A 25,433-nucleotide genomic window follows, 5' to 3' on the forward strand; every position below is an offset into this window, starting at 1 on the left:
TTTTGCATTTTCACATAAATTGCATTTTTTATTGTTAAGTTTTGCATTTTCACATATAAAAATGCAATTCGTCTATATATAAAATGCAATTTAAACAGTCAATATCTAAAATGCAAAACTTAACAATAAAAAATGCAATCTGCATATAACAAAAATGCAATCCGCCAAAATTCATTTATAGCTTCTACAAATGCGTATTGCATTTTTCTGTATACAATATTGCATTTTTCGTGCCATGTGGCAGCACGTGGTTGGATGTACGTTGTAACTTTAAAATTAGTTGTTATACTAGTACACCCCTATATATATATATATATATAGGGTATATATATATAGGGTTGCGTTAGTGTGCTAACTAATTTACAGTAATAACTAATAACTTTCAATATTGTGCATTAAAATTATCAACACAAAGACATAAGTTTATCAGCACAAGAAGATTGATAAATTTATGTCTTTGTGTTGATGTTTTTAACATACAAAATTGATATTAGTTATTAGTTATTACCAGAGGCGGACATAAAGAGAGCCATTGGGGGCCCATGAAACCCCCATTATTTTTAAAAAATTCTAGGGGTATTTTAGTAATTTCACATTAAAATTAAATTAAATATTATTTTATATTAAATTAGAGCTAAACCTAGATAATTAATATCCCAACTTTGATCTTCTCGGATCTTCTCGGCCTCTGCACTAGCCGCAACTCATTCTCCCCCTTTCTTCAATTATCCAATACATAATTTAATACTATTGCTTCTCCATCTCAACTTCTCAAGAATAAAGGCAAGCTGCAATTCCATATTCTAATGTTCACTTTCCATTGCTGAATAGCTTGAGTTATTGTTTCATATTGTCTATTCACTTGCTGTTCGTTCGGCAATTCGAAATCAAGTAAGAGAAAAAATGTTTTGCATTCTGAAAATTGGGTGTTTGAGGCTTTAAGCTTTATATTATATATATATATATATATATATATATATTCTAGTTCTAGATATAGAATAACATTTATTTTGTTTGTTTGTGATTGTTATATTGGGCATTTTATTTAATTATGTACTGTTTCATTGAGTTAGTGGTGGCCCCAATTTAATTTTGTGGCATATTTTCATTTAACAAAAGATGTATGTCATGCTTATATTTTAATAATTTTAGAGTTCCTTGATGTATAATTCTGTTCAAGAAAGTTTCTAATATGCATTTCCTTATATTTTATTTGTAAATGGAAGCCTTACATTTGGTAATGTGATTTTTTATAATATCCATTTACTTATTGTGCATTTTATTATATGTAGGAAAATGCATCGTTTCTTTAAGAAAGTTTCTCCCGTTGCCGAGGTTTTATCTCCGTCAGTGAATGAACCTCCACTTCTCCAACCACAAGAGTTACCGAATGAAGACAAAAATAAAGTTGATTTAGAGGATGGACCCGCACTTCTCCAATCTCAAGAGTTACCGAGTGAAGACAAAGATAAAGTAGATTTAGAGAAGCTTCCAAGTGATCCCGGGGAACGACCTAACATAATGAGTTATCCTCCAAACTCAATAGAAGAAATTCGTAGAGCTTATTTACTAAGAGGTCCATGTCAACCACGCAATCATAATTTCATTTCTACAAGCAATGGAAAGCGAAAACGTAAATTTGTCTCACTTTGGTTTGATGAATTTAAGAGTTGGCTGGAGTATAGTGTTACGAAGGAAGCTGCTTATTGCTTATATTGGTATCTTTTCTCAAGACTCCATGGAAATGGACAAGATGCCTTTGTATCTAAGGGATTTATTGCTTGGGGCAAGAAAGATAGATTAAGAGATCATGTTGGAAATCATACAAGTGATCATAATAGGTGTAGATTAGCATGTCAAGATTTGATGAATCAAGCTCAGCACATTGAAGTCTCTCTATTAAAGCAGTCAATGCAATCAAAGCTTGATTACCGCTGCAGACTAAATGCAACGATTGTTTCCCTTCGTTATCTTATCACGCAAGGAATGCCTTCTCGTGGACATGATGAGTCTGAAGAATCCTTAAATCAGGGTAATTTTCTTGAGCTTTTGAAAGTTATTGCCTCTTGCAGCGATGAGATATCTAGTGTTGTGCTAAAAAATGCTCCGGACAATCTCAAACTAACATCACCGAGAATTCAGAAGGACATCATAAATGCATTTGCTGTTGAGACAACAAAAGTTATTGTACAAGATATAGAAAATGATTTTTTCTCCGTATTAATCGATGAGTGTCGAGATATATCTGTGAAAGAGCAAATGGGTGTTGTGGTGCGATATGTGGGCAAGAATGGATGTGTTATGGAACGCTTTCTCGGTGTAGTGCATGTCAGTGACACGGTTGCAACCTCACTTGAGAAGGCACTTGATTCTTTGTTATCTACATATGATGGTGCAAGCAACATGAGAGGAGAATTCAATGGATTGAAAAGTTTGATTCTCAAGAGAAATCCTTGCGCTTATTATGTACATTGATTTGCTCACCAGCTTCAACTCAGGTTGGGAAGCTTTGCTTACTGAAGTTTCTAAGTTTTGTATATGAGATAATTGTGGTTGACATGGATAATGAGTTTGTACCTCGAGGAAGAGTACGCCGAACTCAAAAAATGAAGAATCTCCACTATTATCGAGTTGAGATATTTTGTTCTGTGATTGACATACAAGCTCAAGAGTTAAATCATCGTTTTGGTGAAACTAACACAGAATTACTTTTATGCATGGCATGTTTCGATCCTAGAGACTCATTTTCTGCATTTGATTTGGAGAAGCTGCTTCGCCTTGCTAGTTATTATCCATCAGAGTTTTCGGGAGTTGCTTTGGATGAGCTTGAAAATCAACTTCAAAGCTTTATTTTTGATGTGCGGATAGATGAAAATTGTTCACAGGTATCTGGGATCGGTGGTCTTGCTCAGAAGATGGTTTCTACAAGAAAGCATGAAAATTTTCCATTGGTTTATTTGTTAGTCAAGTTGTCATTGCTCTTGCCGGTTGCTACTGCCTCAGTGGAAAGAGCATTTTCAGCAATGAAATTCATCAAGAGTTCTCTACGTAATAGTATGGGAGACCAACTATTACAAGATTGCTTAGTTCCTTACATTGAAAAGGATGTCTTTGTTAATGTTACTAATGAAACTATTATGCAGCGATTCCAGAAGATGAGGAATAGAAGAGAAATGTTATGATAGATTTGTTTTTGACTTTAATACTTAAACATTTTTATTTAATTTTATATTTTTCTAATTTTATTATAAATTATTTTTGGACCCCCCATCGTAAAAATCCTGCGTCCGCCACTAGTTATTACCATAACTTAGTTAGTATTTGATCACACACACACACATACACACACACACACACATATATATATATATATATGGGAGCATTAAGCTCCTATTCCACCTTAAGTGTCTTTCTCCTTTTTAATATCAGTCATTAGATTGATGGAATGGATGGACAAGATTGAGAAGGGAATTCTGAGCCCGTGTTGCATTATTGGTTATAAAACATAATGCTTTGACGCGTTTCAAAACGGAAGGTCCCGATAATTAAACGGGATTTTCCTCAACCTTCCGTCTTCTCACTCTCTCTCATTCAATCCTATCAACCCACGATCAACCTCGTTCTCCACCATTTCAAAACTCCAGAAACCCTAGCCGCCTCTTCACTAGACGAAATAACACCTACACCATCGATTCTCGCCGCAAAAGTCGACGTCGGTCGCCGATTGAAAGGCCTAAAGTACCGATTTTCTGTTTGGCGCGCCGATTAAATTGTTGAATTTCCGATTTCTGGGTAGTCACGGTGGGTTTCTAAAGTCCCGATTTTGGGTATAAAACTCTTGCTAGCGTCGATTTGTGTTCTTTTCGGAAATAATGCACAATTTTGGTTTGTGAACCTTTCTGGAAACATTGAATTTGTTATCTTTTGAACTAGGGTTCTTCCCAATAGTTATTCTTTGAGTTTGTTGCTGACTTGTATGTGGTATATGTTCCATTTTATGTTCGATTACTGAGGAAATTGTTGCTTTAGTGTTCATTTTGTTTTCGATTCCGCCCGTCGTCGACTATTTGGTTGATTATTCAGTAATAACTCTGTTCTTATCCATTATTTGTTTTCTATACTGCATTATTGATGCGTAAAATTGCATTTGTTCTCTGTATTAGATAAAAATTGCATTTTTTTCTCTACATAATTTGTTGTCTATACTACATTATTGATCAGTAAATTTGCATTTGTTCAAATGTAACATGGATTTGTTCTCTGTATTTGTTATGGTCCATCATTTGTTCTATGTATTCTTGGATACTTTATGCGTTTTTTGCCACTGTTGTTTATTTTATGAATTGTTTTGAACATAAAGGATTGGGTCAAAATTAAATTATTGATTATTGGTTGTGTGTGTGTATGTGGTCATGCTGGTATAATGTGGAGGGATTATTTAACTGTCTTTGATGGATTATATGGCTGAAATTTGACATTATTGGTTAAACTGTCTAATGATTAGTGCATTCGTTGTAGTAACCAATGGTTGTATATGTTACATTATCTAAGCTTTGTTGTACATTATTGTCAATTGTACTGTACTTGAATTCTGTTTAATCTTTGCATTATTTGGTTTCTGTAGGACATTGCATTATTATTTTGATATTGTGCATTAGTCTATGACCAGTCTACATTATTACAAGCATAGTTTGATACATTATATAGTTTATTAGTGTGCATTAATGATATTCACCACGGTTTTTTTCTCCAGCTTCCAAGCAGCCACACTTAACTATAGATGATGCAGTGGATGATGTTCTTCCACTAGCAATTGCACAAAAATTCAGGGAAAGGCTGAAGAAGCAGAATACTGTCGAGGCTAGTAGCTCAGATCAAGAAGTCGATAAGAGGAAGCAGAGAGGAAAAAAAGTGGAACACTTATACAGCCGTAGCACTACTGAGTTCCTCAATTGTTTAAAAGGCCTTACGCCAAGGCAGAAGGAAGCCGTTCATGAACTAAATAAGTTTTGTGTCGAGGAATATTTTGGAACATTATACAATGTCCTTAAACTATTGCAGGCCGTTTGATCTTTTGGTATACTACCACTAGAATAATGACAATTTACTGATTAATAATGTGAAATATTTTGGAAATAATGTAGAACAGGATAGATGTATGTCAAAATATTGTCCAAGAAACTAAATAAGTTGTGTCGAGGGCTGTGCGATCATGGTCTCTCAAAAAATAATGGATGCAAGTAATATGCTGAGAATTTAACCGAATAAAAAACGATAATATGGGATAACGATAAAACGATAAAAGATGGGAGATAAAACGATAAAGATGGGAGATAACCGGTGTAAGAGACGAAATATTCCTGTAATCATAGAATAAAACCGCCGAAATCTTTTGGGATGGAGAGAATCAAGCACTTTTCATAAAACGCGAAAGTGTATACCATTAAATCCTTTTTCTACTTTTTAAATGAATTAAATATATTAAATCAGGTCCTATTTTGGGCCTATTAGATCTTGAAAATAGATGGACAAGATTAAAAAGGAAAAAGAACAAAATATGGGAAAAGTATATGAATACATCCATATATATATATATATAAATAATTGTACAAGTATAGTGGAAAATGAATTTTGAGAACAAAATTCTTAAAGGGAGGAAGAATTGTAACGTCCCTAATTTAATTATATAATCTTTTTTATATATATTTGGAGATTTTATTATATATTTTAATATTTATAAATTAAATCTCCATGATAGATTAGTATAGTTAATAATATTCCATGATAGATTAGTATAGTTAATAATATAAAGCTTAATTGCTTATAGTACTACAAAAGTACATACGTGTACATATATTAGTAAATTATATATAATCTTATTATTTTACACATTCATGCATAGAAAAATAAAAATAAAAAGAAGCTTCCATGGTGACTATTGGAAATGGGTGTGCACGTGTTAAAATAAGGTAATGCATGAAATTGCATGTGTACGTGTAATGTGATGAATAATAAGAGATAAAATGTGGATAAATTAGATATTAATATAGGTCGTGACTTGGCCGACTTAGGAGGGTTTTAAATATGTCTTCGTAGTGAAATTTGAAGAAGGAGAAAAAATGGGGAACAAAATAAGAAAATGGAGAAGTATGAGTCGTGGAGAATGAAGATTGTATATAAGAGACGAAGTCAGATATATTTGATTTCCTAATCTATCTTATTAGGTTTGAATAAATCACACTTTCAATTTTATAAATGCTATATGGTTGATTGTTATGTGTTGACTTGGAGTGAATATTTGGATTATATGATATAAATTTGATATAGTTGTGTTATTTGATATCAATGGTGGAATATTATATGGGTGTACGATTGGTGCGATAGAAATATTATTGAAATTATTTGTTGAAATATAATGTGGATATGGATTGGTGAAATGGTATGTTTTTCCCATGGCATTTGAAATAATATGAATCATAGGATTAAAGAGGATTTATGACGGTCTTGTTCTGGATCTGAAATAGAGGAATCTATGAGTCCAATACAGAGGGACCTTCGGGTCATAGAGGGACCTATGAGTCCAATACAGAGGGACCTATGAGTCTAATACAGAGTGACCTTCATAGAGGGACCTATGAGTCCAATACAGAGGGACCTATGAGTCCAATTACAGAGGGATCTTCGGGTCATAGAGGAATCCCGGGCAGATACTCGTCATAGAGTAATAAAAAGAAATAGAGGGACATATGCATATGAGTATGAAATTGTTTATGATATTTAATGGTTGTGTTTATATGTGCTGATTTAGAAGTTTTGTAATTATGGTATTTAGATGGTGACGTAATTAATGTGTGAATTTCTTTATTTAAATATTTGTCACTACGCCAGAGGAGTTGGTGTTACAGCTATACCGAAGTAAGCATGCCAGATCCAGAGCCGATGGTCAGCGACAGCTTCAAGGATCATCGTCGGGTGGCTGCCCTTGTATCCACTAGTAAATTGGTCTATCCACACTGTCGGACAATTCTTCCACTCCCAGTGCATACAATCGATGCTCCCTAGCATTCCAGGAAAGTTGTGCGCCGTCTCGTTCATTTTCATCAGGGCCTGGCAATCCACAACAGTCGGCTTCCGCAAATATGTGTTGCTAAAAGCCTCCACAACTCCCCTACAAAAATTCTTCAAGCAATCACAGCCAGTTGTCTCCCCGACATAAAGGTACTCGTCGAACATATCCGTCGTGGTGCCGTAGGGCAACTGCCGGAGCGCAACCGTGTACTTCTGCAACGGCGTAAGTCCGGGTTTGCCGATGCCATCTTCTCGATACTGGAAGTATTCATCACGAGCCTCCAACGTTTGGACAATGCTGAGAAAAAATTCTCGCTGCATTCTGAAACGGCGATGAAAAACGGTCGGGCCCCACCGTGGTTGCTCAGCAAAATAGTCTGCGAACAGACGTTGGTGAGCTACGTCGTGCTCGCGGCGAACTAACGTCCGGCGTCGAATTGGCCTCGGGATCTGCTCCGACGCTTCGCGCTCGCCCTCTATTTAGCAAGCATTTTGCCGCGGCCTCCTGAACGCAATCGAATACGGCCCGAGTAATGCCCTCCGATGTACTCCAGTCATAGCTGGGATTCATTTTTTTAGTGACAAAGTTTAGGGAGATAAATATTGGAAAGTGAGAGATGGGAGAGAATAAATTGGTGCGGGAAATGGAAGTGAAATGGGGGTTTAAATAGATAAAAATTTTGAAAAAAATAAAGGAAAACATGTTGCATCATCCGCGGTATTGTCCACGTCGCCCGCGGTGGGGGCGGACAATACCGCAGACGATGCATGGTCGAACGTCTATCATCTGCGGACAATGGATTAGCCATCGTCCGCATGGCTACAGTGGCGGACGATCGTCCGCCCCATTGTGGATGCTCTTATTAGGTCGACCCTATAAGGAACCAAATCCCAAACGTGCGTGTTCGTATTGAGTTAACTTCGTGCGGATTTATGTGGGATTATCGTGTCAGATAAAAAATTGTCAGCCTCAAGGCAGTGCGGCGTTAAGCGCGATTTCTTCTTTGCTAAGTCCCTCTATTTATAGGATGGCTCCCAGCTTCCTCCTTATTTGACTTTGTGCCCTTGTAGCAAAGGTATCTTCTACTTCTCTATTTCTTTGTATTCCTGGAAATGCCAGCTTGCCATCTAGCTTCCTTGATCAGTTGGATGGCTTTTCTACATTTTCACTCCAATTTGTCTTGTTTTCATTTGCTTGGTAAAGTTGCACCATCTAACTGATCCATTAAAAGCCAGTATTTTGTACTGTTTTAAGGCCATTATTTGGTCCATTTTTAATGTCAAAGTCGCATTACATGTCCATTATTTGCATATTTTATCTATTTTGGTATTTTGACATGTTTTGTGAGAAATGTGCATATTTGAGCCAAAAAAGGGAGTCAAAATTTGAAGTAGGAAATCTGGAGTTTCAGGTGGCGCCCGGCGACCGCCGGCGCCCGGCGACCATCAATCTGCAGTGGTCCGCGTCGGAAATACATGCATGGAACGAAGTCACGCCCGACAACCGCCGGGCAAGGCGTGGCGACCGCCACCCGAGAGTCAGAGAGTCTGGACCGATGTCTGGCGACCGCCGGCTAAGGTGTGGCGGCCCGCCACGAAATAGCGGCGAAGCAGATTAGCCCTAGATTTCTCTCGAAGATTTACCATATTTTGCATATCCTTTTCTTCTAGGATGAGAGGCGATTTTATCCCTATAAATAGACCCTCAAGATTCATCAAAACAATCCTCTTTTTGCGAGATATTTTCCGGAGATTAAAAGCTAGAGTACTTCATTGTGCAAGGAGTTGAAGAAGGATTCAACCTACGGTTATTTTCCCTTCAATCTATATCTTTAGATCATTACATTATGTGTAACTAAATTCATAGTATTCTAGGGATGTGTTAGTAACGACTTTGGTTATACAATTTCTTTTTCTATTTAATATCCATTTTGTTTCTACTTTGTTTCTTCCTAAGTTAATCCTGACGCTTCATGATTGAGTGACACAATCGTGTATGATTTAATATAACTTGCTACATAGTAGACGACACTGTTAATTGAGAGTGAGGACTTTTCAAGGGTCTTAGGAGATTTTAGGAGTTACAGATTTAGGATTGACAACCCTAATGTTAGTAACATACGTTTGCATCACATGAGCATAAGTTAGGTGACTCGTCCTATCAAAGTATTAACCGTGCTAGGGTATTGTAGTTGGAACTTGTATAACCATAACTGTGAACGCACATCCCTGGAATTCCCTTATCTCTATACTTTTATCTCCGTGATTTATTTGCAATCAGTTGTTTATTGCTTTCAATTGTTTTATGTTTTTAAAAAATTCTCAAAATCTTTTAGTTCTCTAGATAGTAATTGAGTTTTAGTAGAAGATAGTCAGTTTGTGTTTGTTTTTCATGTGATCGATATCCGGTACTAACCTTTAGCTATACTATTCATACTCTGTATACTTGCAGGTATTTATTGTGCTAATAAAAAGTGCATCAATCCAGTAACAATCTTGCACAGTTAAACTCCAATTTCGTACATTATCTCTCCAAAAATATGTGAAATCACCCAAAAGTCAATGCATGAAATGAGCATTATGAAATTGCTCACACTTAAACCATACTTGCCTCAAGTATAAAAACAAGTAAAAGAGATGAGGCCATTTTCAAATACATGGCATCCCTTGATCGACTCTAAAACCTAAAGAGAAAAACTAGACTCAATTGACTCTAACACACAAAGACTCGAAGAAAAACACATAAACACATATATGCATAAAACGGGCTCAGTTTCTAGCAACCGTCCCCCAAGCCTTAAATAAATCAGAGCTATCAACACCCGCTGATTTCTCCACCTCCCCTTTTCAACTTGATCAGTTTGTCAATTCATCAAGTTAGCCCTTGTTTCACCAGATTTGTTGTACCACAGATACTTTGAGATCAACTAATACAAAATTGTTTCTTTAAGTGTTTTCTTCAGATTGTAATAAGACTTGGGGGTTATCATGTATATAGGTTAGAATCCTAAGGATTGTAAGTTCAAAAGTGTACACAAAACTAAGCATCGTAATACCAAATTTCCACACTCCAATGCACATTAGCACACTCTCTAATCCTCTGCGAGACAAAAGGTGACAAGTGCACGTCCAAGAACAAGAAAAAAATGAATTAAAGATGAGATCGATTTCATGATAATGAATTACAGCTAAAAAAAGTTAATTTCTCAAAACCACATAGTACATTAGTTGTCACACGCGTTAGGTTCATGAATAAATATTTTTTCATGCACCCAAAACAATATTATATCTATATAAACGTGTGCTTGTGATGTGCGTATTCTTTGACACCTAACTAAATTAATTGCGAATGGAGAAGTGAAAAATGAGCATCATCCTTATTTGTACTTACATTAAATTTTTAGTAGTGTATATATATAGATAGAGGGAACATGAATGGTGGGGCACAGGAAGACAAAGAATGTGATACTGCCATCTCCATATATGGTGGCTGGCTGCCAATATTTTGTGGTGTTTCACTTTGTAGCAAACAATGTGTCCATTTATATCCTCTCACCCCTACACAAATCTTATTTATTGTCCTACTTTGTTCACTACATCCTTTTTCATGAAATAGTATTATAATATGTCAAATTAAATTTATTGGACTTTGTTACTTACATCATGGACAAGCTTTGTTTTCCAGCCTTATTTGCTTTGAATGTATTTTGTGGCGATGATGATCAATTGGTTTGAATTGTGCACATTATAATTAATCCCCATAACTATTTTTAGAAAATTCTCCACTTCAATATTTTCTCTCTGTATGTCCCAATTTTCTTCACTTCCAACAAACAATGCTCTTAAAGTCCCTCTTTTTCAATTTCTAATAGTCGCCATTGCTAAATTTTCAGTTGAAGTTTCCCCTTCACTTATTAGTCTTCTTTAATCTCAAATCGTAACTTCAGAAAAAATTAAAACTTATTTATCATGCAACAATTTGAGGGTGCCTTATTACATCCTTAATTATCATTTCACTGTCTCTAGTTCAAAGATGGTGCTGTTATGAGTACTTTGATCTGAAATTTTTGTACATCTTAATAAAATTGTTTAGTGTTTTAATTGGAGAGAGAAAGTTACCAAAAATAGAAATATGTCATCTTGATTGTGACAAACTGAAAAGTAAAGTGTGTCATCTTAGTTGAGATGAGTAATATACTGTGCTAAGCATCTTTCAAGTGTATATGTAAAACCTCTTTATTCGTCTTTATCAATTAGTGAGAATGCATATTTTGTTAGAATGTGTTTTGCTTATTCATTATAAGATGTTTTACTTGCAATTAAATATATGAAGAAAATAATTTTTCTCTTTAGCAGATTGGTCGTGGACATATTCATCACAGTAGGTGATACAGTCGATTCTTTATAGTAGATAAATTTTGTTTCACAACCTAGATGAGTTATACTTACCTATAGTGAAATGTTACAGTGTCAGTCCATAAAATTCTGTACCTTAGAAAATGAGCGATATTGGTGTGATATATCACTGAACAGATCGAACACTGAGATAAGTCTTTCTTGGCTATTAACTAAAAGAGGAGGTCTTGGTGATTGTTACTCCCTCCGTCCAGCAATAGAAGTCCCATTTCTAAAGGGCACGGGTTTTAAGAAAGGGTTGAAGTGTGTAATAAATGGTGTGTGATAGTGGAATTTAGGGCCCACAAATTTATAAATTTAGCTTTTATACATCAAGTTCTGATTTTATTTCTGATTTTAAATCCAAATTTGGAGAATTGAATGCAACAATTCACGCTAAATTTGCTCACATATCTACACAATTAAATGAAATTCACTGTAATTGCTCAACACAAATCAATCTGGAGGATTAAATGCCAAGAACAAAATTTCAAGAACAGAGAACAAAATTTCAAGAACATAATTGCAAAATTTTAAGAACAAATTTCAAGAACAAAATTTCAATCTGAAACAAATTTTGCAAAATTTCAAGAACAAACGCCAAGAACAAAATTTCAATAACAAAACTTCAATCTGGATGAATCAAAATAGCACTGAATTAAAATCAGAGAGCAAAAAGAGATGAGAGGCCATAAGAAAAAAATTTCAAGAACAAACTTTGCAAAATTAAAAGGAAGCAGAGCCCTCTTCGTGATTTTCACTACTCACATTCTGGAGGTCCCCCACACCCACAGGTGGAGTGGGTTTGGGTAGGAGACAGTGAGGTCGGCGGAGGCGGCCGACGATTAGGGGCTAGGGTTCCCGAGAGTGGGGAGGAGGTGGAGGAGGAGGAGGAGGCGGCGGCTGGAAGGCCTTTTGTCGGAGGAGGAGGAGGAGGCGGCGGCGGCGGTTGGAAGGCCATTTGTCGGAGGAGGAGGAGGAGGCGGCGGCAGCGGTCGGAAGGCCTTTTGTCGGAGGCGGCGGCGGCGGCGGTTGGAAGGCCTTTTGTCGGAGGAGGAGGAGGCGGCGGCGGCAGTGAATTAGGGTTCCTAGGGATTGAGAGGGGGAGGGGAAGGGGGAGAGTTAGACGGGTGGGGGTGGGAGGGGTGTTTTTTTTTATGGTAGAGATGTAAATAAGTGAGAAGTGAGAGGGTAATTAAAATGTCCAAATATAGTAAGTAGAACCGGGACTCCTATTGCCGGACGGACAAAAACGGAAAAACGGGACTTCTATTGCTGGACGGAGGGAGTATTTCTTAATCATCATTGATATAATATTGAGCATACAATGTCGATTACTTCATTGTCTGACATATTAAAAGGTGTGGGTCTTTCGTAACTCGAGAATCCTGATATCTTGGGTGATGATAATTAATGTCCAAGTGGAGATAGTATTTTTATTACAATGAATTGTGTGTCGGGCAAGTCTGGTTTGTTAATGTCCTCAACTCAAGAGTTGTTGGGAAAGAAGTTTTGCTATTCATAAAATTGATCAGTTGAAATTTATTCCATGAATAACAAATGAAATTTCTAAACTAGACCACTCTTAGAAAGAAAAAAATAATTAATTAAAAAGTCAAATAGCAGACTTGGAATTAATTAATGAATGATACTCCATATCTTAATACCTGAAAGAAATAAATTAAAAAAGAAAGCATCAAATTACTCGGAATTTCGGATTGAGCGAGCGGTTAGTATTATTAATTTACTATGATGGCTGATAATAATATTTATTTCAAACTTAAACTAAATTGAAAATTTCTATTTAATTAGTGAAAACTTAAATAGTGGCCCCAAATACCTCGTCTAATCACCATGATCAGGCTTAATATTAACTCTATATAAAAGGAGATTAGATAAGAAAGACAGTAGACCAGTCCTAACAATTCTCGTCCCCCCTATTGAAATTTTCTCTTACATGAGCAAGATATCATTTCCGATAAAAGAATATTACACAAAACTTTAATCACAAAGTAGTATAGTTAAGAATATTAAAACCAACTGTGGTAGTGGACAAATGGAGTAACAATGAAATACAAGAATCGATATTAGAAAACTCTAAATCTGAAAAAAGAAAATACAATCTAAAAAGAAATATTCACTCTATAGTAAATTTATATATTTACCTAGTAAGTTCATGATCAATTCGCTCATTAATAATAGTTGGTATCACAAAACATATTGATTTCTAAATACGTATCAATTCATTACTTATGAATATTATTCATATTTTATATAGGAAAATCAACAACTGATATTAATGATTATGATGAGTTCTCAAATTTTTTGTTTTAATTTATTGTGGTCACATCTATGTATATTCTCAAACCTCGGTAACTAAATAACAATTTTCAAACTTAGGTATCATTTTGCACATGATAACGAAATGAGTAATTTTAGGCAAGTCCAGTTACAAGTATAAATATTATTGCATTAAAAAAAAAACTACAAGTATAAATGCTAGAAACCTAAGCTCAAATTTACAAAAAATACACGATTAGTGTTGACGCATACCGACCTAATGATTAAATGAAAAATAAATTAACACCATTGTTAACGAATTTCAATAGTATTTAATAAGGGGCCGAAATTAAAGTTGACATCCACATGTGAGAGTACAATCTGTATATAATGAAAGTCAATTTGCTCACACATCCTTACATACATTAAATGCCTCTTTCGATTAAATAACTTTTAATATTACCAAATTTCAACCTTTAGGAGTGAGTCAGTGTTGGCATCACGTGCTAGGTTTGAATAAATCGGTTCTGTGTTTAAATTGAATTGAAAGTGAGTTAAACGGTCGAGGGCAATTTGATTTGTAGTGGATTAAAAAGTCTACTAAATAATTGAGTTCAAAATCTATAACTTAGTTGGGGTGGTTGTATAGTATCCTCCGTCCAAGAAAAATAAATAATATTGTGAATGTCACGGATTTTAATGTATAATTGCTAAAGTAAAAACGATATAGGAAAAAGTAAGAGAGATGGAAGGAAAAGATAGTGGAATAAGTGTTCGTGGATTGTGGGTTCATATTTAGAATGATGTGTATGGTTAGTATTGGTTGGAGACTTTTCTTTTTGAACTTAGTCTTTCGTGGATGGACCAAAATCATAAAATTTGTCTATTTTTCGTGAATGGAGGGAGTAATATTTAACAGGATAAAATTCAAAATGTGTATATTCAACTTAGATTTCGTAGCAACCCCCTTTTTCAAATGGTGGTTTAAAAGATTACAAGATAATGTTTGTTTTCAAATATCGCTTTTTTTTTTCAAGAGCTTCGTTACAAATTTTTTTTATTTTTTCTCATCATCCATATTTGATGCATATTTAACACTGCTTGTTTTCTTCTATATATTTGGTTTAATAAATACATTAAAATTATTATTGATATTTTAATTTTATAAAATTCATAAAAATCAAATCTTGATATATTATTTTCTCTATAACCTCAAATAAATAAATAAAATAACAAAAAAACACACAACATCAAATGTGTGTCGAACAAGAATAGTGTGCTTCCAAAAGATACGTAGCATATCACGTCTTCATATGTGTTATAATACTTGCCTGATTAATTTTCTTATTTTTCAAGTAATAAATTGTTATAACTTCAGAATATAATTATAATATCTTGTCAAGTAAACTAAACAATCTTAATAATATATCACATCTTAGGGTAATTTAGATACAAAATATATATTGCAATTTAGGGTAAATTTAGATACAAAATTTGTTCACATTGTATATCAAACACGATCACTCCTAAACAACTATACTACGTATCAATATACTCCCCCGTTCTATTCAAGATGACCATATTTCCTTTTTTATTTGTTCAAATTAAGATGGCCACTTTCCAATTTTGGAAATAACCTCTTCTCTCATCTCTCCTTATTAAAATATTCAACTACCTTTTTCCTCTCTACTTTATTCCACCTAACAACACTTTCTAAAATTTCATGTCAATCAAGAATGTGGTGGGACGAATGGAGTATGTATTATCAAAACCGAGATTTTTAAAATACCCACTTTTACATTAATAACGATTGAGAATCTGAGATCATATATAGACTATTACCCTTAAATTATGTACATAGTAAGTACTCCATATAATAATATAACAAACGTCACTATTGGATAACAAAATTCGTTCGTAAAACACACACATTTAAAGCACTCCAAATTAATTTCTGTACTTGAGAATGCAAATTATAGAAATCTGTTTCTACTATTATTAAACACATAATTCCGTCCAAACAATCATGGAACATCTGTGTTTTTAGTTAAAAAAGTAAAAATAAAAAATTTATTCGGTTTGAATTTGTTGTACCATCCTTTTTATTCTGTTTTCGAAAGCAAACCCAAGTCTGATATGGATATGGAAGGTATATGACTGCAATAAATGATTTCCTACTTTTACCTTCCGGCCGGTGGAGTTAAAGCAAACATCAATTGTATTTTACAACGTATTGTGACACTTATTGCGAAATACATATTCTGTCAAGTCACATGTCACCTATTTGAATATTATTATATTACTATATCTATTGCATGTCGTTATCTCTTCATTCATTACTCATGGCCTTGAGAATAATTTTTTACTAGTACCACTTTATTTCTTACATTAAAATATTTCCACAACTCACAATTTTTTTCTTAACTATTCTTAAGTATTTTTTATATCCTCTATTCGTAGTAATTTATTTTTATTATATCATTGGATTAAATTATTTAATTAAAATTATAGTAAAACCAAAAATTTATATTATCAAAATCTTTCAAAAACTGGAAATTTACATAATTCATATCCTAAACAACAAAGATTAAAAATAAAATAACTACAAACCCTAGAATTGAGACAATTCTAGAGTTGCTTAATCATCTTGCATTATGTACAACTGCTTGCTGTGATTTCATTGCACTCGTTTCAGTGCACAATGGTTATTGCAAAATCTTAAAGTTGATGTTTCTACCTAGGTTATGATGGGTTTGGTGACCTTGTACAGTGGAAGACTTATACAAAACAAATAAATCAGATAATGATCTATTTGACGATTATGCGATTAATCAATTCACATGTTAAACAGATAATTGCATGCTAGAACGCAAATAATTCATGCTTAAAGAAAGTAAATCCTAAACATGAATATTAAGGTTTAGAGTTACCGATTTGATTATTCAAAGAATCGATGATTGCTTGCACCTTCTCCACGATGATCTTCAATACTAGACCACAGATCTTCTGACTGGTTCCCGAACTGTATCTCGATATCAGGGTGGGCTGATCTTATCAAAATATTAGGACTCGAATAAAGAAGATAGAAAATTTCCACAGAGGAGGGCTGAAAATCTCACGGAGGAGAAAATCATGAAAATTTCGTCTCCTACTAAAGAGAGGAGAGGAACGAAAATTATCAATGAAAATAAGTGTGTTTTCTGTCTCCTTTATTCTCCTATTTATATTAAGTTCATATTGGGCCCAGTCAGGGATCTATGAAAGGTTTTGGATATGGGCTCCTCCAATTAGCTTTTTACTAATTAAATTGAACCCAAATTTAATATAAGCTTTTAATTGGAATATTACGAGCAGCCACTACAGAAGTAATATTGCACTCCTCATCCAAATCTGAAATTACAAGTAATCCGGGTTTCCGTTATTTATATTATTTATTTCTCGCGCTTAAGATATAAATGTCTATTAATTAATTAATGTCTGCTATGGACTTAATTAATTATCATCTTATTAATTCCAAGAGTGGACTTAGCAAGAAACACTTATTTATTATTCATAGAGTAATAAAACTCCAACTGGCCAGTTTTCCGAATAATAAAACCTTGTTCGAGCTTCTCTTGAGGACATTATCAAACGAGACTCACCTCGCGTGCGATTCAACATAATAGCAATCCTAGCACCGCTAGATATTAATCACCACTACCCAATATATCAGGATTATTGGGTTGCGAAAAACCCGCACCATTTGATAAGTCAAAGTAGTGCATAATCAATACCGTATGCTCAATGTTAACGTATGTAGATTAAGAAATAGTTATTTATCAAGACCTAGTCTTACAGTATATAGCATAAAGACACCAACGTCATCTTATTTCAGTAAGGCTTAGATCCATTCAGTGCTATACCACGCCTACGTTATCTTATTTCAGTAAGGCTTAGAAATAATCGGACTGACATTGCAACCTTTCACGATAGGTAGTCTAAGCCTATCTCGGGTTGTGAAATTCTTCCTTTTCTTTTGCAAAGCATTGCATAGAACCGACCGTGTTACCTTAAAGTGGACGTCGCCCACAACCAGTCTAATAAGCAAAAGACTTAGACTTTGTTTGTTTCTTATACATTTAAATGTTTATAAAACATCTTATAAGTGCACAAGCAAACACAATGTAATAATATACTGATTCTATTCTTGCGAAACTACTCAAATAATACTGAATCGGGTTAAAAGTGGATTATAGAGTTTTACGTATACAAGCAAGATTCTATTCGAGAGAAACTTGCTCGGAACATGCTTTTCAGTATACCAAACCTAACAGGTTACACACCTCACGGTGTTATTGACTTATGGGGCAGTTGTACCGCAATTCTCTTCGCGGTCGGCTCTTCACCAACTTCGTTTCAATCGAACGGTGCTTCGAGTTTTAGTTCACTCACTCGCTCGCACCTACTGGATGGCGGCCGCTTGTTGAATATTGGCCCTCCTCGGTGTGCTTTGTGCGCTTCATCCCTAAGCTCATTATCGACTCTATGTGCCACATGTTAATGTGACGAACCACTTAACGTTGAAAATATGAACATTGAATCTGTCGTCGAAAAGTTGAATTTTGTCCAACAACTATGTAGTGATGTCGGACATGTGGGGATTATAGACACTTTGGAATGTGCAAGGGTAGGGAGTTGAAGATCTAAGAGAATCGGGAGTGCCCGCCACAAATGAGGTAGTGTAAGACTGTTGTCATTCGTCTTTGTAGACATAATCTAATTAAGATATACATTTAGAAAGAAAGTTCAAATAAAAAGATAATAGCGAAAGTTCATATAAAAAGAGAATATTTCGCTGTGAATAAAGTATGAAGTGAATGTGGTATTTATAGTATAGAATAGAATCTGTTGAAGGAATAGAAAATGAAAAGAATAGGCAAATTTTGTTGGATGAAAAATATTTTTAAAGGAAAACTCAATTTATTTGAATAAAAAATACTAACGATTACTTTAAAACAGTCCAAAATGAGTTTTATGTGCCTCGCGAGTGGTGCAGATGCATGTTGTGGCTGAGAGCGAAGAGCGCATGGCTGAACAGTATACCACCCTTTATTTCAAATTGTGAAGACCGTCACTGTAACGACCCGCCCTTCTAGGGTGTAATAAATACAGCGATCGCTACCTAGGCGGACTTAAATGCAACAAAGATCATAGGCTAGAGTTTCATTTAAAGGGATTTTACCAAAGTATTTAATGAACAATAAGTAAGAGAAGAATAATGCCTTAGCAATGAAATTCAATGATAAAAGGGCTATCACAATTAATATTCCCAAAATGACAAGGTTTCGAAATAATCCCAACTGTATCATGTCTCAACAATCCAACAAAATAAAATAGTTCAAATTCAACCAAACAATCATAAGTTTCATGTTTCAGCGGAAGCAACCAAGAGAAGGGAGAAGCTATGTATGAAGACACAACTACACTCGAAGTTTCAAACTGATCATATTATTATTATTTCCTTTGCTCAACACCGCCAACCGCTCCTCACCGCTCAACTGCACATAGGGAAAACACATGCAGGGCTGAGTACTATAAACATACTGTAACATCTCGATTTCCCGAACCCTAATTTTAGAGCCCTAGAATTTATTTTGATGACGTGGAGACGTGAAATATTTATGAATGCATTTATTGCATGAGATGCTATGGCCGAGTCGAGTCTAGGGTTTGCATTGGAAGTTTGAAAAGTCAAACTTGTTGATTATATGATGTGGCATGTGATTTATTAATTTATGAGATGAATTATTTGTTTAAGGGTGAGTGAGAATATTAGAGAAAATTTCCATAAATACTTGCCACCCAATTCTTGTGATTTTCGACCCCCTTGGCCTTTTGGAGGAGGAATTATAATTTTTCCGGATTTAATTTAATTCTTGGGATATTTATCCAAATTAAATCCAAAACCCAATTATTCCTTATTTTTATGGAGAAAAATCGAGCCCCCTTGTGTCTTGGTGATTTTCGAAAATCACCTATTGTGGGAAGGAAAGAATTATTTTATTTTAGTTAATCCCTTATTTGATTTCCTTCCATACCTAGAATTTAAATATTCTACCAAATCTTTCCATACCTCAAGAGATTTTGCCTTATCTTATTTTAGTTAATATTCAAAATATATTCCTTATGGGAGAACCCCAAAATACACGCCTACTACCCTATATACTTGGAGGATTTTATTTTATTTTGCTCCGTGATATTTTATTCTACTCCGTAAAATATTCAAAACGAAATCTTGGCTAATTAAGAGCCTAATTTTTGAAAAACATGGGATTTTGCCCTAGAGTCTATTTTGTTAATTCTTCTTCCCTACTTCACAATATTTATTTATTTAATTGTGGAGAATAAGATCTTACCAAATATTCTATTTATTTACCTAAAGATTTTATTGAACTCTATAAATAAGGAGCCAAAAACCTAACCCTAGCCATCACATAATTTTCGCCCCCTACCCAAATTTTCGCCCCCTCTCATCTCTCCACTCTCTCTCAATTTTCTTCTACTTTACTCCATTAATCCTTCATCCTTTGTGAAGAATTGAAGTTTGATCCAAGAATCTTGAAGAACCGAGTCTAATACTTAATTTCTACCGTTCGTTTTTCTCTTAAGGTATTTTTATATCCATCTTCTTCGTTTCTACTCGATTCCTCTTCTTTCTAACCGATTAATCGGTATTCTTGAACCCTCATGCATCTTGTTTGAGTGAAAGTGGGATAAAAGGGATATGTAAATATGTATGCATGTGGTGTGTGTGTGTGGCGTGTGCGCGGTGTGTGTGCGTGTGTGTGTGCGTGTCGTGTGTGTGTGTTGTGTTGTGTGGTGTGTGCTTGATGGCTAAATACTCTTGTGTAATTTATGTTGGTGTTAGATCTAGAGTTGAGATACGAATGGAATTTATATGATGATCATGACTTAAGTTTGATTAGTGATAATAAGATGAATCGATGGGAAAAGGGAAAAAGCGTTGAGACATGAATGAATTAGGAGTTTGTTTAGAATCTGATTTGTGATATGTGCCTATGTGATTAAAAAGGTGAAACCTCAGTTGCGAAGCCGGATAACAAAGGAAAGAACATACTTGAAACCTAAGCAGTCGAGGTGGGCTTTACTCTTAAACTCTTTTATGTGCAAATATATGAATGTGGAGAAATAAGGGTGGTTTAACTGTTATGTCATGCCTATGTCTGTTTTGTTGTGATATTGTGCGCCTGATGCCCAGTTTGAGAGTTCGCTCCATTGGGCTATAGGGCTATGGATATGTTTAACGAATTCGGGTCTGAGTATGGGCCGCAAACCCTACCAGGCTGTGTACACGAGGGGATCGGGAGCCGTCCTTGCTAGTCGGCCGGTCTCGTGGGCGAAAAGTGTGGCCACACTTTCGTCGCACCATGGAATGATTGTGATTATTGAATTGTTGAGGAAAAATGGGGAGTTATTTTGACTGGCCAGTCTATGGAAAATATATTTTGTGATACTCGTGATATTCTCTTATAACTGCTTAAAACTCGAGTTCACTTGGTAAGGGTGGCATAACTTATAAAACGTTTTGGCAATGAGCTCACTGAGTATTTCAAAATACTCAGCCCTGCATGTGTTTTCCTTATATGCAGGTTGAACGATGACGAGCGATGGCGGGTGTTGAGCATGATAATTAATTAAGATGGTTGTTTTGAACTTCAAGCTTAGTTGTGTCTCCATACATAGCTACTCTTTCTCTTGGTCGCTTTCCGCTGAGTTTTGATACACTTACGATAACTTTGAATATTTTGCACTCTCCTTTCGGTTTAGAGGCCTTAGACTATCTTGTGGTTTTTATCTTGGAAACTATGTCGTACTCTTGAGATTCTTGATCGTAATTTATGATACCTTCCTTTTTCTTAATTAAGCTTCTAGGTTAAGTTGCTGCTTTAATGCTCTGATAGTTCTTTTAATACCTTTGGTCAAAGCTCTTTAAATGAAAACCCTAGCCTTTGTTCATTTCTTGAGTCCGTTTTGGTAGCAGTCGCCGCATTTATTGTACCCTAGGAAAGCGGGCTATTACACATACTCAGTGGACTCATGCCGAAAACAGTTTTATCACAAATATAGTTATCATGTCATTCTCAAGTGTCCATCGGGGTTTTATCTTTAGAAATGCCCGAGGCACCAAAATATTTCCTTTATCCAAAATCACGGTCGCGCAATCATTTTTCTCATCGACGTTTACCATATCCTCATTCTACATGACAAGGAATGCGGCCGCAATCCAGGTCACTAGACCGGCCAACCCGTACGCTGGCACACGGTCTAACATTGGTGTACACTAACCCAAGTAGAGTTTGCGGCTCTACAAGGAAAGCTAGTTGCGAATGGTCCTTTCGGCTCAAAGCATCTGCCACCACATTTGCTTTGCCGGGGTGGTAATTGATACCACAATCGTAGTCCTTCACTAGTTCGAGCCACCTTCGTTGTCTCATGTTCAAGTCCTTCTGCTCGAAGAAATATTTCAAGCTCTTGTGGTCCGTAAAGATTTCACATCGAACTCCGTAGAGATGATGCCTCCAAATCTTTAGGGCATGTACCACTGCTGCTAACTCCAAATCGTGTGTTGGGTAATTCAACTCGTGTGGTCTCAACTGTCGTGACGCGTAGGCGATCACCTTATTGTTTTGCATCAACACGCATCCTAGTCCAACCTTCGAAGCATCGGTGTAGACTACGTAATTCACTCCAGTCTCTGGCACAGCTAGAACTGGCGCGGTAGTCAACTTCTCCTTCAAGAGTTGAAAGCTTGCTTCACACTCTGGGGTCCAATTCACCTTGACTCCCTTCTTAAGTTGTTGCGTCATTGGTCTCGCTATCTTGGAGAACCCTTCTATAAACCTTCGGTAGTATCCTGCCAAGCCTAGGAAACTCCGAATCTCGTTTGGGGTTGATGGTGACTTCCATTGTTGCACCGCTTCAACTTTGGCGGGGTCCACTCTGATTCCTTCTGCCGATACAATGTTTACTTCTTTCAGCCAAAACTTGCTGAATTTGGCGTATAACTTCTCGTTTCTCAAAGTCTCTAAAGCGATCCGTAGATGCTCCTCGTGCTCCTTCTCGTTCCTCGAGTAGACTAAAACGTCATCGATAAATACTAAGATGAATTTATCCAAGTACGGGTGGAAAACCCGATTCATCAAATCCATAAATACCGCTGGGGCATTCGTTAATCCAAATGGCATCACCACAAACTCGTAGTGGCCATATCTTGTGCGAAATGCAGTCTTCGGTATATCCTCCCTTCGAACTCGTAGCTGGTGATATCCGGACCTCAAGTCCATCTTTGAAAACACTCCGGCTCCTCGAAGCTGATCGAACAAGTCATCTATCCTCGGCAGTGGATACTTGTTCTTAAGAGTCAACTTGTTTAGCTCCCTATAGTCGATGCACATCCTCATCGATCCATCCTTCTTCTTTACGAAAAGTACTGGTGCGCCCCATGGCGAAACACTAGGTCTAACGAAACCTAGGTCCATGAGCTCTTGGAGTTGTATCTTGAGTTCTTCCAACTCCTTAGGCGCCATTCGATATGGTGCTTTGGATACGGGTGCTGCTCCCGGCTCGAGATCGATCGTAAACTCCAATTGTCGATCTGGCGGTGGTCCAGGTAACACTTCGGGAAAAACATCTGGAAATTCCCGCACAACAGCGACGTCTTCCACTCTTCTTTCATCATTCTCATCGCCGTGAAGATAGACGAGATAGGCAGGTCGCCCCTTTCTCATCATCGCGGTAGCTTGCAGTGCAGAGATTATCGCGGTTCGTCGGTTCCTCGAGATTCCATGATACACGATAGGTTCCTTTCCCGGAGCTTGTAGGGATATTTGCCTCTCCTTACATCGAATCGTTGCGTAATTCGCGGCCAACCAATCCATTCCTAGGATCACGTCGGTATCTTTCATCGCCATAACTTGTAAATCGTGAGCGACTATCTTAAGTTCTCCTAGCACGATTTCTATGTTCGAGCACGTTCGAGATATTTCTATCGTTCCTCCTACTGGTGAGGACACCATCATTCTATGTTCAGATTCGCTAGTAGACAAGCCCAAAGTGTGCACACATAACTCAGATATAAACGAGTGCGACGCGCCCGTATCAAACAACACAACAACAGGGGTGTTGAGAATTTCGCCCATACCTGTCAAGTTTCCTTTCTCGCGTTCATCTTGTTCTTTCTTCGGCTTCTTTTGCTCCAACGCGAACGCTCTAGCTTGTGGAGGAAGTCTTGGGCGGTGAGGTTGTTGCTGCCGCGACGATTGGTCGCGATTTCCTCTCGATTCAGCTTGCGGTGCCCTCGATGGCTGACGGGATCCTTGATCGTTCTGCCTTGATCCCGATCCTACCTTGTTATTCGCACACTCCCTAGAGTAGTGGCCGTTTCCTCCGCAGGTGTAGCACTTGACGACGTTCTGATATCGGCATTCTCCGAAATGGTACTTAGAGCACACATTGCACTGCGGTGCCCTGGGTCGATACTCTCCTCTCTGGCTAGACGTATGTTGCCTTCCTCCGTGCTGGGATCGATGCTGATTCGACTGGTGTCGTTTCCCATCGTAGAAATTCCTAGAATCCTCCCACTTTCTCTTCTCTCGGGAGTGATGTGATGGGGGCAGGGACGGTGTAGAGTTCTCCTTGGCTCTTTCTTTAGGCATTGCGGCTTCAATATCCAACGCGAGTGCCAAAGCTTTAGCGTAAGTGAGTCTCCCTCGACTGGCCAACGACATCTTTATCTCGGACCTTAGTCCCTCACGGAACTTGTCGGACAGCTTCTCGTTAGTGTCGACTTGATCGGGGGCGTATCGGGTCATGCTGTTGAGCGCTCGATCATACTCGGTCACGGTCATGCGTCCTTGAGTCAGATTATGGAACTCGGATGCCTTCGCTTTCCGATAGCTCTTCGGCACATACTTGTTGTACAATTCAGTCTTGAAATCTTCCCACGTCATCGCTTCTACTTGGTCTCGCGTCAAGGTCTTCGTTCTAGTATCCCACCAAAAGTCGGCTGCTTCGATTAGTTGGTGAGTAACGCAACTCATCCGTTCCCTATCATTGCATCCCAAGATCGCGAAGATACGCTCTATCGCGCGGATCCAAGATTCGGCCTTGGCCGGTTCTCCAAGTCCATCAAAAACAGGTGGTTTCTGTTCCAAGAACAGCTTCACTATTTCCCGATCAACCGGGGGTGGGGGAGGCGGCGGTGTCTGAACTGACTGCGTCACACTTTCCTCGCTCGAAGGCGGAGGTGTCGGTTGACGGTTATGGCGTCTCGGCGGCATTCTGATTTATCAATACACGGATTATTCTCAAAATTCTAACAACAGTCGCGTGGTATAACAAGATGCATAGGACACTTGTTTTGGTGTATATGGCCAAGCAAAAGTTCATCACATAGATGGGTTTCACAAGTAGTGTCAACGCATCACAAAATCGGTTGCACCATAGGGTATCAAAAGAATCATTGGTCCTTATCAACAAGGTAACTGTAATCAAGAGGCACTTATGCAATTCAAGTGGCAAGTATAGGGCGCAATAAGATATTCAAAGATAGTGGTGTGATGATATGATGGCATGATAACATAGTGATAGAAAATTTTCTCAATGGCATGGAAACAATATGGAAATCCATT

At 36.8% G+C, this 25,433-nt stretch overlaps 1 protein-coding gene, 1 long non-coding RNA gene and 1 pseudogene across 2 annotated transcripts; 2 read left to right on the forward strand and 1 right to left on the reverse strand.

The window, feature by feature from the left end:
• Positions 1-1,296: 1,296 nt before the first annotated feature.
• On the forward strand, positions 1,297-2,520 carry LOC125194876 (annotated as a pseudogene).
• A 3,554-nt stretch (positions 2,521-6,074) lies between these two features.
• Positions 6,075-8,229, forward strand: LOC125196933. Its single transcript, XR_007171963.1, has 2 exons — positions 6,075-6,224; positions 6,889-8,229. It is a non-coding gene; the product is annotated as an uncharacterized LOC125196933 (long non-coding RNA).
• A 3,994-nt stretch (positions 8,230-12,223) lies between these two features.
• LOC125194877 lies at positions 12,224-25,082 on the reverse strand. The gene is made up of 3 exons (XM_048093096.1): positions 22,344-25,082; positions 22,105-22,250; positions 12,224-12,551 (listed from the first exon to the last, which is right to left on the reverse strand). The coding sequence occupies exons 1-3, from the start codon at positions 25,080-25,082 to the stop codon at positions 12,224-12,226; spliced, it is 3,213 nt and encodes a 1,070-aa protein (XP_047949053.1).
• Between the last annotated feature and the right edge of the window lie 351 nt (positions 25,083-25,433).

The sequence above is a fragment of the Salvia hispanica genome, chromosome 6 (genome assembly GCF_023119035.1).
Source record: "Salvia hispanica cultivar TCC Black 2014 chromosome 6, UniMelb_Shisp_WGS_1.0, whole genome shotgun sequence".
Lineage (NCBI taxonomy): Eukaryota > Viridiplantae > Streptophyta > Magnoliopsida > Lamiales > Lamiaceae > Salvia > Salvia hispanica.